At 42.0% G+C, this 19125-nt stretch overlaps 1 protein-coding gene across 5 annotated transcripts; it reads right to left on the bottom strand.

Annotated features, from left to right (window-relative positions):
• Positions 1–2292: 2292 nt before the first annotated feature.
• LYSMD2 (LysM domain containing 2) lies at positions 2293–17488 on the bottom strand. 5 transcript variants are annotated; one of them, XM_037021028.2, is made up of 3 exons: positions 17187–17488; positions 3963–4294; positions 2293–2869 (listed from the first exon to the last, which is right to left on the bottom strand). In XM_037021028.2, exons 2-3 carry the CDS (start codon positions 4292–4294, stop codon positions 2827–2829), a joined length of 375 nt encoding a protein of 124 aa, XP_036876923.1. In that variant the 5' UTR covers positions 17187–17488; the 3' UTR covers positions 2293–2826. The 5 variants fall into 5 exon arrangements, with proteins under 5 accessions (XP_036876923.1, XP_036876921.1, XP_036876922.1 ...); XM_037021026.2 differs by lacking the exon at positions 17187–17488 and adding an exon at positions 16733–17186; XM_037021027.2 differs by lacking the exon at positions 17187–17488 and adding an exon at positions 16746–16878.
• Between the last annotated feature and the right edge of the window lie 1637 nt (positions 17489–19125).

The following is a 19125-nucleotide window of genomic DNA, read 5'->3' on the forward strand; positions in this document are numbered from 1 at the left end:
GGTAGAAACAGAAGAGTCATTTCCTTCTCTGAGAAGCAGAGCTCGTAGATGAGCTTCCCTGAAGAAAAAAAAGAATTAACTTTGGTCTCTTAGCATTCTTCTTCCTCAATCTCCACCACAGACACAGCCCTGAAAGCAACACACAGGGGCCGGTGGTCCGCCGATGATGTTAATGGGCAATGTTGCCAAACTAAAGAATACTTTGAAAATATTATTCAGTATAAATTAATTACATAAATATGTTTCCATATATTTCAGTTGGAAATCATAAAGATAATATAATGCTTTGTGTACTAGCTGTATGACTTCAGCCTTCTGTCCTGAATGCCCCTACTTGGTATTCACTTTTTGGAAAGAATGGGAACTTCCAGGGAAATTTTAAAAGAGACTACTGTTCAAGGGTAGGAGACCACTGCTGCTCCTCCCCACCCTCCCTAGAGTTGCAAAAATCAGCAATAGCCAAAGCCTGTCACACACAAAAACTAACCTCACTTAATACGTTCTAGCGAAGCCAGCCCTCACTGGCGAACTGGGAGAGGGACCTAAAAAGGCCTCTGCCCTGATGACAAGCGCTGAAGCACACTGGCTGTAATGGCGTCTTTGATAACACGACTGACTACTTCACCCATGTCCTGTGGTCCAGACAGGCTGCTTCTATGCCATAGACAGAAAACTGACTGTGTCTGATATATTTTATCCACTCACTTTTCAATAATTTATCTAGGTCTCTATGTAGTATTTTTTTAAAGTAGTAAATTTACTTCCAGTTTATTGCAGCTTTCTGAGACACTGATATTAATTATTCCTACTGATAACCAAGACAAAAGGGAGATCATCGGTCCCATTTGATAAATGAGGAGACTGGTTCACAAAAAGAACCCAGGCACAGGATAGTATGGCCGAGAACTGGTAATGTTGGGAGGGACCAGATCCCAGGTTTCTTGTCTCTCAATCCTCCCAGTGACTCTCTGCAAGGCAGGGACTCAAGTGCTCTAGTGCAGGAGAGTTTAACTGCAGCCATGATAAACTAAAAAATTTTAACATTTTGAAAAGGGGAGAGACATTTTGGCTAGAAATTGCTAAGAGATACCTTAGGCAAAAGTAAAATACTCAAAAAAATTATTTTGAGATTGTGGTCTTAATTTCAAGTTTCAGTTTATGTTTAAAGTTTTGGATAGTGTTCTTATATTCATGTCTTTTCAAAAGCTCTCAAATTTCAAATAATCTCAAATTATTTTATGTTAAACAGCACGATAACTATATTTTTAAAATGTTCCTAGGCTGCCATGGAAGCCTGGGCCTTTTCTGACATACACAACTGTTCCCTTCCTTTATTTTTTTCTCTTAGTTTTCGCCTCTTCCAACTAACTCCCCGCAGTTCAGGTACTAGTGGCTACAAACACGCAAGAAAAATGCAACAGAACAGCAAAGCATGGTCATGAGATCACCCACAGCCAAGAGTGCAGGAAATAAAGGAAATAAAAACAGGAGATGTCATTATCATGAGGAAAACTGAGAAAGAACAAAAGGGATTATAGATGTTATGAACAAACAAGAAATTAAAGACAAGGGCAGACAGCTACTGTCTCCCATTCCTGTGCCAGCTGGTCGGCCTAGGGGCTTGGATCTGTGCAATTCTGGTTCTGCAAGCTCTGCAGCACTAACGCCTAAAGGCACTTGTTTCCTGCTTAATGGAAGGCCTGGAGGAGAAAGATGGGAAAGAGAAAGCCAGGGGAGATCAGAAGAGAAACACAGGTCCTTTTTGCCCGACAGAAAGCACACTCCTTAGGTGACTGGGGAGGGATAAAATATGGGGAATTTTTCAGGAAGCTTAAAGATTTATTTAACCTGGTACTTGAACAGAAATTGAAGCCAACAAAATTTAATTGCTAAGATTATATTGCTTAAGGTTTACTGCTGTAACCTGTACATATAATAAAAGTAAGACATATAATGTGAATAAAAACCTAACCCTCCATTTGAATGAGCTCAGTCACTATAAAATGACTGACTCATCAATGAAATCTAAACTAGGATGCACCAGTGTGTCAGAGCATGGTATTTCTTATATCTTCCTCTGATTGTATTTCTTGTTTTTACCCTATCTGAAACACATCAGGTCAAGTACTATAAAAGTGCAAAGGTTACTAGCAACCATAATTGCTTTGCTTTTAGACTATTGAAGCTTTTCTTTCAAAATTCCAATAAAACCATTAAAATGGAGGAGATTCTGTCAGTTTCAAAAATATAATTTAAAAATCAATTTCACTGAAGAAAAATTGAAGACTCAAATATGAAAACATACTTTATTTTCTCATTCAGACTTTTGTATTTTTTACAAAATAGCAGACAAAATTTGGTTCTTTATATTAGATACATAATGCGTAATACATATTGAAATATATATATATATAGCACTTAAGTATAAACACATAGCAAAATCAGCATTACTTAAACGGCAACCATGTTGTTCACGCAATTAGGATTTCTCAGGCGCTAAGCATTGTTTTTAGCTAGAATACGTATATAGTCTTTGATGCTTTATGTCAACTAGTATTTACAAAAGCTAGTCTAAAAACTACCACCACCTATAAAAGTAATGAGTCTTAGGATACAATTCTGCTTTCATGCCATCATAAAGACATAAAATGATAAGAGCCAAAGGTAACTAATCACTTCCTGCCACTGCAGGAGGCAGACCTACTTAATTGTGTCTTAAAGAGGTGCACTATGAGGATCCAAAAAGGATGCTTTGGAATCCCCAGTTGTTGGTTTCTTTATTCTCCAACCATCTCTTAATCCAGGCTAGATTATGCCCCCGATCATCTAACTGTGATAGAGGGAAGTTGCATAGAGACTTTCTTCATCTCTGAAAAAAAGAAATTCAGCATAAATCAGTGTTTAAAAACTATATCCACAAAACTAACACATATACTTACTATACCACTTAATATCCGCTTGCCAAAGAAAGGCAAAAGTATATCAATTTATAATTCATACACGCCTTGAAAGTTATATGAAATGTAAATACTCATTAAAGTGTATCTTATTGTCTACATTATTGGTGTCTCAGCTATTGAAATTAACAGTAGTACATATTATATATTTATATTTTTATATTATGCTTAAAGTATATTAAATTATAAAACGATTGTATTCATGTTTATATTTGTTTATATTTTTAATACTCCATCTCTTTCTCAAAAAGATTTGAGGCATCAAACAGCATACATATATTAAGATGAATAAAATAGAAATAAAAAACCAAGTTTAAGGAAAAGGATACAATATACTAACCATAAGAAATATTATAGAACATTGTATATCAACTATATTTATATTTTAAAATAGAAATATTGTAGTTGTTGAACTGAACATTAATTTTAGTGGCAATCTTCATGGTAGGCAGGGCAGAAAAGTAAACACCATAGGTTGTGCCATTTGCGGAATCATAAAGGACAAAAGCAACCAATTCCGTAGAAGAGAGAAAGGTTCGCCCTAACACCAAATTATAGAACAAAGAAAAAAGCTCACAAGAGAAACACCAGGTAACAAATAATGGACAATGTCTTTGACAAATTGTATAAGATTCAGTTTTTCACAAATAATCTCTAAGGCATGGCTTCTCTGAAGGGGTCAACTTGATGTCTGTGCTTGGCTGCTATCCAGAATTGCTAGCTAGACAGTTATGCAACAAAAGCAAAGAAACAAATGTTTTATGATAACAGTGACTTAAAAAAAAAGAGGAGATTAATGATACCAAAATAAAAAGCAAATAAATAAAAAAGAAGCATTGAAATAGATAAAGCCCTATGTAGAATGTTTAGACTTCATATATAAAAACAGGGTTTTCTAGAATTAAAACACAGCTTTTTATTAAAGTAAAAAGAAAGAAAGATTTGGCCAAGGAAGGGTTTCTTAAAAGTTATTTAGCCTCTGACATTTTACCGGCACATTTTTACCTGCTTTCTTCTTTTAGTTTCTTGGCTGCCTGTGTTGACAACTTAATCTGCAAGTCTAGTCTCTGCAGGAAATCTTTGGCTGACACTTCCTCAGGGTGTACAGGCTGAACGGTGGCCCCCGGAGGACTCGGAGGAGAGCGGTCTTCCTTAGCTGCTACTGGCTCCTCTTCATGAGAAAAACTGCTATCAACAGTTTCATTTTCTGGAGAATCCATTGAGTTAAGTCCATTAAACAACAAAGGCTTCTCTGATATAACTGGGATGTTCAAAGTTTTCTTCAGAAATATACAATCATTGGTAAACAGTTTATTTGCCCTTTTAATCTGCTCCATCTAAAATATAAAAAAGGGAACACAGAGTTATATATAAACAAATCCAGAAGTAGAGCTTATCATACAACACAGAACTAAAAATATTCATGAGTAAAATGTGTGCAATGCTTTCTCTGAATCTGAGATTCTTAATTTGAGTTTATTCATCTCCCCAGATACCTCCAGTTATTCCAAGAAATGTCAGGAAATTCTGTTTCCCAACTTAAAAACAACTTTTCATCTTCTTCCACTATATTATTTACCCCAAAAGGCAGCTTTTACCAAGCAGCCTTAAATCCCTGAAGTTAAAAAATGCAGCATTTTTAGGATTTAATAAATTCCATTCTTATTTTAACCTTCATGTTATCTGATTTTTTAAAATTTATTTATTTACTAGTACTGCTACATACAGAGAGCTTCCACTGTCTCTAGAATTGTGTTTGGTAAGTATAATGGATACAGTAGACGGTACAGAGATGAGTACAATGAGAATTTGTAAGAATGGTGTGGACTGAGGCTGCAGTCATTAAGAAAGGCTGCAAGGAGATGGTGGGTTCTGATTTTGATTCTTTTGACTTTAGATGGTCCTTGGAGAATGGGTAGAGGTGGAACAGGTAAGGAAAGCAGATGAGGGGGACTTTACATACAAAATCTCATTCTTTCTACCCTACTAAGTAGATATTTGAAGATCCACTTTACAAATAAAAGAAACAAAACTCAGAGATTACATACCGTGGAATCATCACACAACTGCGAGATGAAGAAGCTAGAGTTTAATACAGGTTTCTATAACCTCAAACTCTTTCAGAGCCTGTGGATGCCTCTCCCAAACCACAGATATATAGGGAGGGGAGGGAGAGAGAGAATGGAATTTATATGCATTATCTCATGTACCCTTCATGACAGTACTGCAATCTCGGTATGATCATCTCCTTTTTACAATGAACAAATGGAAATTCAAGAGTTAAGTGGCACACCTATATCCCAATGCTGGTAAGTCCAGACAGGACTCAAACTGCTGGTTCTGAGCGCCGTGGAAAAGAGCTCACTCTAATGTTCATCACCCCGTACTACAATGCAGATGCAGATGTCACAACCCAGCTAGCTGGGGAACTTGCTCTGTGTTAGATTCTTTCCATGCATTGTTCCACGGATTTTCACCCGTTGAGGTGTGTAACTGAGACAGTTTGGTGCGATAGCCAAGCACACAGGCTTGGGAATCTGACAGCCTGGTTTCAAATTCCCAGCTCTACCCACACGAACTATCCGAACATGAGCTTGTTACTTCTCTCACTGAGTCTGTTTCCTCATGTGTACAACAAGTATCATCTACCCTTCATAAGGTTTGTCAGAAGGATTAAATGAGAGTTTATACACATACTTACATAGAGGAAAAAAGAATGAATGGCAGACAGAAAGGAAGGAGGGAGGGAGGGAGAAAAAGAATGGAAGGAAGGAAGGAAGGAAAGGGAGAAGAAAAAGAAATAGGGGAGATATGATATATATATATATCCATGAAGGAGAGAGAGAAGGAAGAAGTGGGGAGGGAGGGAGATATAATTTAGCAGAGCACCTGGCAGTAGATGGTATTTCTCTTTTCTAATGAAGAAATTAAGATGCACAAGAAATGATTGATTTGACCAAGTGCACATGGCTCTTTAAATGCATGAGCTACAATTTCTGTCTGGCAGACACCAGGATAAAAGTTTATGACTAATGGGACCAAATTATGGGGATCCTTTAATGCCAAATTGATTATGAGTGAAAAAAATTAGATTTCTACTTCAAAGAGCCTGAAAAAACAATAGTCAAATATTAAATGGATCTTGCTCCTCCTGCTTTCCTACTATAAGCCGTATCCCCACAAATAGCACATTTAAAGCTTTCTTTTCTCTCTTGTAAATATACTACATTAAAGTATCTTTTGTGTAGGGTGGGATGGTCATTGTGTTCTGCTTTCTAGTTAAAGAAGAGAAGGCAAGGGTGAGAAAGAGAACATGAATGGACAGGTGCATTTCAGAGACAAACTTAAACTTGAAAAATCCTAAGTATCTCTGGTCATGCTCAGGCTTAGATTTGAAAGATTTAAATAACTTGAATACTTCATTCATACCAGGTTCAGGTTATGTCCTAATCTGCCTTTAGTGACCCCTGTTTTTACCACCTAGAATCTACCTCCTCCACCGCCCTTAGTGTGTGGGCTTCCCCTGAGCCCTGCCCAGGCCCCTGCTCTTTGGAACATCACAGTGCTCTGCCTTTCATGATCCGTCACAGTCCCATCTCAGAATATTGCAGAGATGCAACGAGGCCTTTGCTGGATTTGGGAGGGGAAAGGTCCTCTTATTTTTCGGCTAGGAAGAGATGGACCTGGAGTTGTGGCAGCCATCCTGCCACATCATGGAACCTGACAACAAGGCCACCTTGGAGAATAGCAATCAAACTTCTGAATCAAAACCTGAAGCCAGTGCATCCACCTACCACTTCAGCATTTTATTAAAAATAATAATAATAATAATAATAATAATAATAATAAAGGGAGAAATGTGGGATCCACATATAAATCAAGTATAAAAATCAAACGAATATTCATATTTGACCTGATTGTTTATAGTTCATAATGCGTGATCAAAATCGAAAGTTTCTGTTCACCATGTAAGAACTTATTCACTATGTAAGAACTTGTTCACCATGTAAGAACTTGTTCGTTATGCTTCAGAAGATTGGAGACTGACGAGAATTAGGCTTGGGGTGGATTAATGATTGTGCATTGAGCATTGAGTCCCCTATACAGAATTTTATTGTTGTTAACAACCATTTGATCAATAAATATGAGAGATGCCCTCTCAAAAAAAAAAAAAAAAGAACCTGAAGCCAGAATACTCTAGTTTTCAGTTCCATGAGCCAATAAATGCCATTTTTGATGTATGTGTGTGTGTTTTGTTTTTGCTTAAGCCAATCTGAGTTAGGTTTTCAGTCACTTGTAAATAAAAGAACCCTCACTAATACAGTGACCTTCGACGTGCCTAGCGGCAGTAGCCTACAACTGCTAACAGTCATTGTTTTCTGGGAATAATGATGGATGACAGAAACAGATAGGAACACCGGGATCTGATTGCTGAGACAGGGCTGGGAACATCAAACAGAAACTATGAATTTCTTTAGGATAACAACCGGTATTCCTATAGCTTCCCTGGGTCTCACAAAGGTCTAGTGCTCACTAAGTGCTTGGGAGGGAGGGAGTGATGGATGGAGGGATGGATGGACAGACGGGTGGGTGGATGGATGGATGGATGGATGGATGGATGAATACAGGTCAGAGGAACAGGTATAGAGGATGAACCCAGAGAAGTAATCAGAAAGGGGCAGGAAGTTATCTGTTCTTGGTTATTCTCCCTCTAAGCACACCCTCACCTCCCAATGAGGTGCTCCCCACTCTTCTTGAGCCTGCTCTGAACTCCAGGAGGCTGGCCTCTTAAGTACCATTCTACCCAAAGCCTCCTGCCCAAAGGAAGGCAACAGCAAAATGACACGCCGTGACTCAGCGGCTGCATTCCTTTACTGCGGACCCTTGCCAGGTGTCCCTGGTCTGAGGCTACGGGTCTCGTGGGTGTCAGGGACACCACTCCCTTTGCCAGCACTGCAGACTGAGGGGCAACGTCTCCCTGCTTTTGCTGGTCTCTAGTGCCTCACCATCCCTGTGGGTTCCCTTAACCCTGCTCATGCTTTGGAAAATGTCCCTGCATTAAGATCTCTGCCCATACCTCTGTGCCCACTCTGTTTCCCAGCAGGACCTGACCACCACATCTATCATTCAAAGCAACACGGAGCATCACAGTCAGGCTACGACAGGGTGCACAGGAAAGGGGTCTGGGCCAAAGGCTGAGTGTAGGCAGGGAGTTGCAGGGAGGGAAGGGCAGGGCTCACTGATGACCAGCAGAACTGCAGCTCTAGTCTGTGAGCTTCCAGGTCAGAAGCTGTGCCCACCATCTCTGGCTCAGTGTTGTCAGCAAGCATTCAAGATGTCCTTTGACCTTTATGGTCTCGACTCTAAGATGATACACAGGACGCCAGCTCAAGGACATCAGGGATATCCAGCCATAGTTAGAATCAAGGTGGGAACAAATGTAAGGGTGGGTAGATTTGAGTCTGAAGTTGAAAACAGGTAAATGAACTTAACATAAAGTTGTAGTTTGAAACAGGCTCTGGGGCCACACTTTCTGGGTTCAAATCCTGGCTTTGCACTTTCTAATCTTTCTCTATGTCTGTTTTCTTTTCTGTAAAGTAAGAGTAATAACAGTATACCTTGCACACAATATAATCATTATGAAAATTAAATGCATTAATTCATGTAAAGCATTTAAAACAATTCGTGGCACAGAGGAAGCACTAAAAAAATGTTAGCAACTATTACCATTAAATTTGGTTAAAGTGAGAAAGCAATGGGTAAGAGCAGATCCTAACATGCATTCAGCAAATGAGAAGGAAGGAGGTAGGAATTTCTCCCAATAAAATATTTCTCCCACAAAGGACGGATTTACAAAGAATATGTCATATAAACAAGACGAGCTGGATATATGTTGTCACTGCCCTGAGGTGTCAGCTTTAAGGGTTTTTTTTCAAAAAGGTAGTAAATTTCATCTTAACTTGGTCTCCTTTACAAGCCATGGCTCGAACCGACTGCACAGGCTCAACACTCTGCTACCTATAGTAAAGTTAAGGAATGAAACCAGCCATGCAGAGCCACACACACACATTCCTGCCCAGAGAGCAGGGGCAATGCCCCAGAGCAGGAGAAAATGGTGGGGCTGAAGTATAGGGGGCAAGGAGCAAGCTCCAGTCACTCGGGGCCTTGGATGCCACGGTAAGGAGCGTGGATTTTATTTTAAATGTGATGAGAAGCTATTGGAGGGTGAAGGAAGGGAGTGACATAACCTGATTACAGTTAAGATCGTGTGGGCAGCATTGTGGGAAATGGATCGACAAGAAAAAGGCATTAGTAGAAATGGGAAGCCCAGTTATGGAGGAAACCACAGTAGCACAGACAAGAGACTGCAGATAATCCAACAGTGAAATGGTGTTTTAGGAATGTTTTATACACTCACCTGATCATAGATGGGTCTAATGTTCTGGAAATTTCACCTCACATAAAGCAAAGAAAACTCATGATCCAGTTCAAGGAAGAGCTGGAGAATTGTGTAGCTTTCCCACCTGCCCTCTGCTTAACATTTCCCAATATCCAATAAAAAATTTTTTTAATTTATTTTTTGCCAAGGATAAAAGTAGCCAAGAAGCTATCGTGCAAAAATTTGTAATTCCTCTGAACAGTCTGCCTCAAAGGTTTAGAACTAGACTCCTTGTGTTGAAAGATCTTGTTAAAAAGTTAAAAATTTTCAATATGAGGAAGAGGTCTCTAAAGGTTGGTGTTCTTCCATGAATGAGTGGGCATCATGATAAAATAAAGGAGCCTTCATTGTATCACATCCAGTACACACACTTGTCAAGGAAGCTTGAAACCATCTCAACCTTGATACTCCAGCATTACCAAATTGCAATGACTATGGTAATGATAACTGTCCAGTGTGTTCACATTCTAGCATGCTTAACTGCAACTACAATAAAAGGCCATCAAATTTCAATGTTAAAAAAAACAGAATAAAAATAGATGCCTCAAGTTTTGGATATGACAAGGATTTGATTTTTTACAGCCCTTGAAAATTGCTGTTGTGATTTTTCTTTCACTGTCACAGTCTTAGGTGGTGCTGGGAAAACATAAAGCAAAGGGCAGTAAAATGGAGCTCTTACAGGACTCCGTGACCCCCTACCCCCACCCTCCACAATCTATCATCTTTCCTCTATGTTACTGCTAGAGTTGTCCTTCTAAAACTAGATCAGATCATGCCAGACCTTGGATGGATGGTAGAGAAGGGATTACCTCTGGGGAAATCATGTTGCCTTCAATATAAAACCCAACTCCTGGAGCTTTTTTTTTTAATCCAATGTACTTAAACTAAAAGACAAACCAGTTCACCCATTTCTCCCACCCTTCTGTTCAACATTTCCTAATACGCAATTAGTGCTGAGAATAGAAAGTGTGACCTTTCCAAAGTGACCCAGAACTACCCAGCTTCTTGGGGCCAGGTGAGTAGTGGGAAGGTACAGTAATCAAATACTTTGTTGGAAAAGTCTCTCCCTATCAGGACTGAATAGCACAACCCAGTGAAATTTACTGCCTGGTCACTAAGAAACAGATTACAAATAATTAAAAGTTAACAGGATGGCCACAAGGTCAATCATGGGGAAATTAGGTAGAACAAATTGCAACCAATAACTTAAAAACAACTTATTTAAAATGACTCTCCTGTAAATACATCTTGTAAAGGTGAATTCACTTTGGAAAGAACTCAGGAAACTTCCCCCCAAAACGTATTTTAACAGCAGCTGCTGGGCATAGCTAAGAACTCTCTGGAAGGCTACTCTGGTCAGTTTCACCAGGTCACCTACCTGTGAAGGTAACATCTTTTTCTTCCTCCATTCCTTAAAAAAGACAAACTCTTCCAAAAACAGCTCAAGATACATAATAAGTAACATTTACACAGCACTGTGACTTACAGAATATTTTCATCCATACACAAACTCTCATTTGATGATTATTATCATTTTACAGAAAACATTTAATTAAACATGAAAGGATTCTCCCATGATCATTGTCTACCAAGTACTGGCTTTGCCATCCCACTGTTAAGTTCTAGGTGTTGGTGGCAATCAGACTCCTCCATTGCCATGTGCTAAAGGGGAAACGGATTTATTTCTTCTCTAGGCTATTTCAGAAGACTTATGAGAGTCCATTAGAACGAAATGTCCAGAAAAGGCAAAGCTATAGATTAGAGTAGAGTCCTAGTTGCCTAGGGCTGGAAAAGGGAACAGGGAATGGGCAATGGCACAGGGATCTTTTGAGGGTGATGTAACTGTTCTAAAATTGGATTGTGGTGGTGGTTGCGCAACTCTGTAAATTTACTAACAGTCCTTGAATTCTATCTACACTTATGGATGAATTTTGTCATATGTAAATTATACTTTAATAAAGCTGTTTTAAAAAAGGATACATGAGAATCTTATTAAGACCCCAAACTACTAAAGGCTACTTTACCATACCTTTCCACTACAGGTGGCACTGTTTATTTATGGTTCTCTTCCACCAGCAAGGGTCAACATTTCTGCCAGTAGCAGGTGCTTAAGTTATAAACATGACAGATTTACCTGCATTTATACTTCTAACTCACAAGACTTGTTCTCCCTAAAATGACAATCATTTCACCTTTTCTCAGCAAGGTGACTTCTGTTAGGGGAAGTGTTAAGCAGCAACTCGGCTCAGAAGCTCATTGCAAGACAAAGAGAAGACGCTGGGAATAAAACTGGTCAGGAAGTGCTGGAGATAATGTAGCCTCTGGAGAGTGGAGAGGACAGCAAGTTGCCAAGCAAAGCAAAGAGAGGAAGAAAAAGTTTATGCAAATAATAGGTCCCCTCACTGGCTTCTACCCACCTTCAGTTTCTATGCTGTTCTCTGTGTTTTTCCAGGGTCTCTGAACAAAGAGTTCACAGTGGCTGCCTGGAACTGTTTGCTACAGAAGCGTACATCCAACTGAGAGGAACTAGGATCGCCACAAAAGCCGTAGCCATAAATCTGCAATTTTGGGTTCGGGAAGTGGCCTTAATGTCTTGGTGGAGATAAGCACAGCCAGGGAAATCCAACCCAAGCAAGTTCATGTCTGATATCTCAACTGTACTTAACAGTTTCTCAACTCAGCCCAGATAGTTTCAATTTCTCAGACCCACTTCCTCAATTGCCTCTAACTCTGGTAGAGATGCTCAAATCTAAAACTGTATTTAATTCGGTGTGAAGACCTGCTGCTGGTGGAAGAGGAGGGAACCAGCACCAAGAACCAGCAGTCTTCTTGCTGTAGGTTGAAGACATAGCCTCAGATCAAACTTTGCAATTCAAGTCAAGCAGACTGCACCTTCTCACTCAACCCCCAAGCTGGGGACTATCTTTCAGGGTCTGCTCAACTCCAGGACCCCATGATTTCATACCAGTCAAGCTTTCCTGTGGCTTAAGTCCACACATATGTGGGGTGCCCACGATGTGCCAGACTCAGACTAGACACAGACTATACAGCAATGAATCAGACAAGCAGCCTGGCTTCTCAAGCAGCTACAGGCATTGAAAGCACAGCTGATTAAACTCACCAAGAATAAAAAGAGGATAGCATATATTATCTTGTAGCATCAAAACCTAGCATGGCCTCAAACAAACCAGGCTCAATAATAAGTAGGTAAAAAATAATAATTCATGTCAGTTATCAAGATGTATGAGTGACTTTAAAACAAATGGTGGGACGGGTCATTAAGATATTTTCTAAGTCACTAGCAGAAGAACTGGGATCCATCAGGTAGTCAAACCTGGCCATGTTCTTGAATGCCCACATTTTTCTTTTTTCTTTTTATTAAGGTATTATTGAGACACACTCTTATGAAGGTTTCACATGAAAAAACAATGTGGTTACCACACTTACCCATATTATCAAGTCCCCACCCATACCCCATTGCAGTTACTGTCCATCAGTGTAGTAAGATGCCACAGAGTCACTATTTGCCTTCTCTGTGCTACACTGTCTTCCCCATGGAATGTCCATATTTTTCTTTCCTATAGAGAAGCCTTCTGGATCCCTGGGCCTATCTCCTGGGAAGAGATATTCAAACAAAATAGTAAACAAATAAGCAGAAAATTTGTAGCATATCAACAAATCATCTAGAATCCAACCACTTACATTACCCTCTCTACTACTTTGTTTCAAGCTACTATCTTCCCACCTGCATGATTGCAAACTCCATCCTATCTGTCCTTGATGCCTTGGCACTCCCTGCTACAGCCTATTCTCTTAAGGAGCAGCCAGAGTGATCCTTTTAGTGCATAAATCAGATCTATGTCACTGTTCTGCTCAAACGCCTGTAAGGCTTCCCAACTCACTCAGAGAAAAACACCGTTCTTAACAATGGCCTTTAAGGCCCTAAGTGATCTGGTCCAAACACAGCCCACTGCATTCTAAGCACCAGCCTTGCTATTCCCAGAACTTGCCAATATGCTCCCACCTTAGGGCCTTTGCACTACTCACTGGTCCTTCCCCGTGGAATGTCCTTCAGAGATCTCAGCATGTCTCCCTCCCTCGCCACCTCCTCAGTGAGGTCTTCCATGGCCCTACCATTTTAAATGGCAGCCCTTCCACCAGCTGTATGTCCTTTCCCTGCTTAATTTTCTTTCATTTCGCCCATCAGTACTTGACATACAACATATTTTGTTTGTTTACGTACTGTCTCCTCTGACTAAAATAAAAGTTCCATGAGGGAATGAATTTTTATTTAGTCATTACCCAGAAAGATAGAAGCTGCAAACAAAGAAAAAGAAAAAGCAGAAGGAATGATAAATGCTGCTGGGAATATAAGGTGGGGCAGGGAGAGGGGGCAAGTGTGGAGGACGGCTGCAACTTGACAGAGTAGTCCAGAAGGCCTCATGGAGGAGACATTTAAGCAAGTAGTCCGGAAGGCTTCATGGAGGAGACATTTAAGCAAAGACTTGAAGGCAGTGAGGAAACAAGTCACACAATCTGCAGAGCCCAGTGAAAAGTGAAAATAGGGTCCTTGTTCACAAATTATTAAACATTCAAGATGGTAATGAAAGAGCATTAAACCAAGTGCAGGGCTCTGCTAAAGCACGGGGTTCTGGGTGGCTGCCCAGGTCACACACCCATGAAGTGGGTCCTGCATGCAGCTATCAGGGAAAGAATGTTTCATATAGATGAAATAGCAAGTGCAAAAAACCCAAGAAAGGACAGTGCTTTGGGGAAAAACAAAGAAGTCATGCTTGTAAAACATGAAGATTTTTTCATATTTTTTTCATGCTCCTTTTCTGGATATTCTGATCCAATAGGTTTAAAGTCAGCTAGTCTGTTCCAAGGCATTCTCCTGTCAAATTTGAGGAACACATCTATTCACATGCCTTGGGATGTACTCTGCTACAAGCAGTTGAACACCACTTCAAATAACCAGTTTCCAATTTGTTCCTTGGTAATCCAGGGTTGGCAATTGGGTCTCTATGTTCACCCCTCATCAGAGTCTCTGTTCTGGAAACCTTCAGTGCCTAAAATACTACTGGTTCTTATCAGTACCCCTACCAAGAGACTGAGTCCTGCCTGGACTCCCAGCTGGGGAGCTGGGGAGCTGTCAGCAGCAGACAGGCTTTCCTGAGAGTTCCTGCTCCTCTAAGTAGGACTGCAGAGCTTTGCTCTGCTTTTGCCCCATATGGGATGTTAAAGTCAAATGTTTGCCAGGACCGACTTCATTTCCAGGTACACTGCTTTGGGTCTCTAAATCTCCAACATATCATCACTTACTCCTTTAAACAATGACTTAAATATGTTGATGATCTTGGCAGTCAGTATTAGAAACTTAATTCATACGACTTCTTTCTGTTCACTTAGGGAAAAAAGAAACCTTTCTGTCTTTGTAGCTTCCACCTAAAATCTCAATTTACAATGAGTAATTCAATTAATATTTGGAGATACTAATGAATGCAGGAATATTACTTCCCTGTTACAGTATTATCACCTTCACTGGTTCTATATAGCTAGTGGAAGAGTCTCTAAAAACTTCATCAGCTCTAGTTTAGGGCCCAAAGTAAATGATATACATGTAATAAACCACTGGTTTTCAACAAAGAATGAGTTTCTTCCCAGGGAGCACTTGGCAATAACTCGATGGTGGTGGGAAGGTAATACTGGCATCTTGTAGGCAGAGGTCAGAGATACTGCTAAACATCTTAGAATGTATGGGACAACCCCCCCCACAAAAAATAATTATTCAGTCCTATGGTTGAAAAACCCTGCAATAGACTACTTACAGCTATAGAGTTATTTACCAAAAAAATTAAGGAGACGATCTGTCCAATATTGTATTATGAATATGAATATAATACTCTATACCATAAGCATTTTTTTTTACCATAAGCATTTTTAAATGGTCCATTCGTTAGTGTACAGGCTGGTCTATATGAAGCAATGGTATCAATTACATAGGCTATCATAAAGCAATCATATTGATGCTTCATTATCAATGCATGAATCATTACACCTGTAAATTAATAGGAATTTCTTTTTCACACTGTATTTTCATTTTTTATATCTACTGTTAGTAATACAGATATCTACAGTGTTTTGTACCATACAAGACAATAGTGATGTAGGTACTGGCAGACACATGATACATCTTGTAAACAGTATAAACCTTAATTACACTTATCTCCAAAGCTTATTAGGAAAACCAAACTGAATAAGAACAAGATGGAACAGGACAAATGCAATGCCTGGCACACAGCAATCATTCAGCAGAAGGTAGCTACTGATATTTCCCAACTCTGCTTTCCTCTGGCTCTGACCCAAACCAGGCCCCTTCAATGCCCAGAAGAACTGTATTTCTCGGTCCACATTTAGAAATTCCCAAAAGGGCAGAAAGGGATTATCTATGGCATGATAATGTCAGTACATACCTGCACAGCAAGACCCCTGCTCTCAAACTGTTTCAATGATAGAAGAACCTGCTAGGCAAACATCTATGTACCAGCAAAACAGATTACTCAGTCTCCCATGTGGTGCAGGGCCAGAAAGAGTTTCACTTTAAGAGAAAGATATAGATAAGATCACCTTTCTTCCCATTGCTGTCTAAGCTTCTTCAGGAAAGAATATTGAAAACTTATACAGAACTCAAATGTAAAAAAGCCATCACATAGCTCAGAGTTATTTATTAGAAATTTTAGTGAAACAATGTTTCCTCAGGTTTCCATGTTCTTCCCAGAGGTGTAATGCAATATGCCCAAGACACACACACTTATAAATGTATAATGAACACAGCTTTCCGGCTCACCTAGAAGACAGTTTGGGGCTGCTTAGCGACGGGTGTCACATTCACAATTGCCAGTGTGCCCCGGGATATAATTTCACTTCTAAACAAAGAACAATCGATAGAACCAGAACCATCGATTGAGGGAACAACTGTTCCTTTCCTGACTCATCACAGCGCTTGTTTACACAGAAAATATAACTCTGCCCAGGTCCACACCTCAGTTCGGCTTTGAGTAGACAGTATGAAAGGGGCTGAAAATCGGGTGACCGTGGCTCCAAGCGGTGCCAAAGCCCCGGTCCTCTGTGGCCTTCCTCACACGGCAGATCTGGTCCCTGTCCCGGCAGGGCACCGGGAGCTCCATGCACCTACCCGGGGAGGGAGCCGCGGCGGCCCGCCTCCAGCTACGGGTCCGGCGTGGCGACCACGGCGGTACCTCCAGCGCGTGCCGCGCGGGGCCGGCCGGCTGCCTCCGCGACCCCCGGGGCCCCCGCCGCCGCGCGCCCTGCTCACCGAGACTCCGTACTTGAGCGCGATGCCCTGCAGCGTGTCGCCGGCGCGGACCCGGTGCTCCACACGCCGCTCGATGACGCCGGCGCCCAGCGGCGCCCGCACGCTGGCCGTGCTGCCGTACGAGCGGGTCTTGGTGCGGGCCAGGCTCAGCGACAGCTCGGCCTCCTCGGCCTCGGAGCCGGGGCGCGAGCGCGGCGGCGGCGAAGGGGCCGAGGGCCGGGGCGCGCGGGGGCCGCCTTCCCGCAGGGGCAGAGCGGGCGAGTCCGCCATGGGTCCTGCGGAGGCCTCCAGGTCGCGGAGCTCGCCAAGGGGGCGGCGCCTCCGCCGCCTTTCCTCCTCCTCCTCCTCACAGGGGCTGCGGACGGCGGTTCGGCGGGGGCGGCGGGCTGGAGGCCGCGGCGGGAAGCTGCATGGCGCGCGCCCCCGCCTCCGCCTGCCGCTCCCCCGGGCTCACCTGCAACGGGAGGAAGAGAGAGCTCCGGCCGCTGCTGCCGACCGCCGCCGCTCCTCCCTGCCCGCCGGGACGGGAAGGGCCCCGGAGGCGGGAGCCGGGGCGCGCTCCAGCCCGCGGCCGGGGGCTTAGGAGGGGCCCGTCCCTGCCGTCCTAGGCCCGGGCGGGAACCCTGCGCCGCGCACAGCCGAGTTACAGCCCTGCCCTGACCGCAGCAAAACACCACGGCTTCGCTCTGCCTCCTTTATTGATTCCCCGGCGGGCGCCGGCTTTCTGAGACCTTCAGGCTCTCCCACGCCTAGGGTACCCGCCCCCCCCGCGACCCTGATGACCTCAAAGGCCACGTCAAACACACAAGCTTCTCCAGGCCCATCTCAACAGCCGGGAGGGGCCAGGCCTTCCAGCATTTCACTAGGAGGGGTAGAGTTTCTAAGGCCTTGTGGGTGGGGTGACCTCAGACTAACCCTCCTGTTGGGTTTCACCCTTCGCCGCACCCCAGTGCCAGCTTTAGTCTTGGGCTGCCTGAACGCCTGACTAGCTACAGTCCATTATCACTACTTAGATTTACTCTCTACACCCATCTTTTTTTCTTGTTTCCTCTTTAACATCCTGAAATCAGAACTCCCCAGAGTATTATCATTCAATCCACCAATGACCTCTTATCTCTGTTCTTCATCTGAACACCCTCTTCTCCACATTCTGGATTCTGAGAGTATTCTGAGGAGCGGGTGCGCCGTTCACTAGAATCTAATGCCCGGGTTTCTGTTGCCCTTTGGACAGCTTTCCAAGAGAAGGTACTCTACAGGCAGGTCAGGAGTCTGGCAGTTTGATTCACTGGCTGAAGTCCTGATACGTTGCCGTGCTGGACAGAGGCAAAGGAACTAGAGCTCTGGAGACCCTACAAAGGACGCGAGAGGAGCAAGTGGTCCCTGTATCAAGTTCCCACTCAAAAATTCTTCAGTGGCTCTCCATCGACAGCCCCGTTAACTCACACTGGCACGGAAGCTATTATTCCCATTTTTATTACACACAGTTTTATATATATTTTATATATACCCCTATACCCCATCTAAAGCTCACTCTATATATACACTTACATGGCCTGCTAAAAAGAGCCACTTGCAACTGTCCCTCACTCCTACCTTCACGCCTCCATTTGCTCTATTCTCCACCTGTTACATCACTCTTCCAATACTCTGTCTACATTAAAAAAATTTTAAGGCCCATCCCAAATGATGCATCATCCAAGAAATGTTTACTGATTCTTCCCATGTGTCTCCTTCATCCAGCTGCCAATTGTCATTATTTCTCCATTGAAACCCAAGGTAGTTGGTACCTCTTGTTTAGCATTTAACTTGTGTTTTACTTTATGCACTTGTCTTATCTCTGTTACACATACTCCAGGGAGGTGTAACTAGATCTTACTCACATTTTAGCACCAGCAGTGCCTAACTCAGGGCCTCGAATAAAGCATCAAAACTAGTTGAATTGAGGTGTAGTAAAAATATCCTGAAAGCTAAACTGGGTTATTTAGCAAAAGTCTGCCATACACAAACTCTTGGGTGGTACCCAGTATGCCCATTCCAGAAACTACAGAAGAGGCAGAATGCCAGTTTCAATAAATAATAGCATCAAGTAATACTTAAAGAAAAAAGATATTGCCCTCAAAGTCTTTACAACCCAGTAGTGAGAGAGCATATAACATGCCTTCCACTAAAGAAAAGTTTACTGAAGAACTGGAAGTTTTTATCTGAAGATTAATTAACTGGGTCATATGAGGTATTATTAGCTATTCTTTGAAAAGGGTTCAATGATCAATTTATTGGGGAAACACTGCAGGCTACGTTTCCCATGTAGAGATTCACAATACACATTAGAATATGAAGACTCTAGAAGTCTTGCAGTAAAGTAAGCTGTTGGATTTTGCTTGGCACTGTATTTC

Source organism: Manis javanica, chromosome 8 (assembly GCF_040802235.1).
Source record: "Manis javanica isolate MJ-LG chromosome 8, MJ_LKY, whole genome shotgun sequence".
Classification (NCBI taxonomy): domain Eukaryota; kingdom Metazoa; phylum Chordata; class Mammalia; order Pholidota; family Manidae; genus Manis; species Manis javanica.

What these genes read in the sequence shown, in the direction of transcription:
- LYSMD2 (XM_037021026.2), bottom strand. Translation starts at nt 17,002, where the DNA reads ATGGCGGACTCGCCCGCTCTGCCCCTGCGGGAAGGCGGCCCCCGCGCG. An exon ending in CGCTCAAGTACGGAGTCTCG is followed by an intron (nt 4,295 to 16,732) that starts GTGAGCAGGGCG and finishes TTTATATTTTAG; the next exon opens with ATGGAGCAGATTAAAAGGGC. An exon ending in AAACTAAAAGAAGAAAGCAG is followed by an intron (nt 2,870 to 3,962) that starts GTAAAAATGTGC and finishes TCTTTTTTTCAG; the next exon opens with AGATGAAGAAAGTCTCTATG.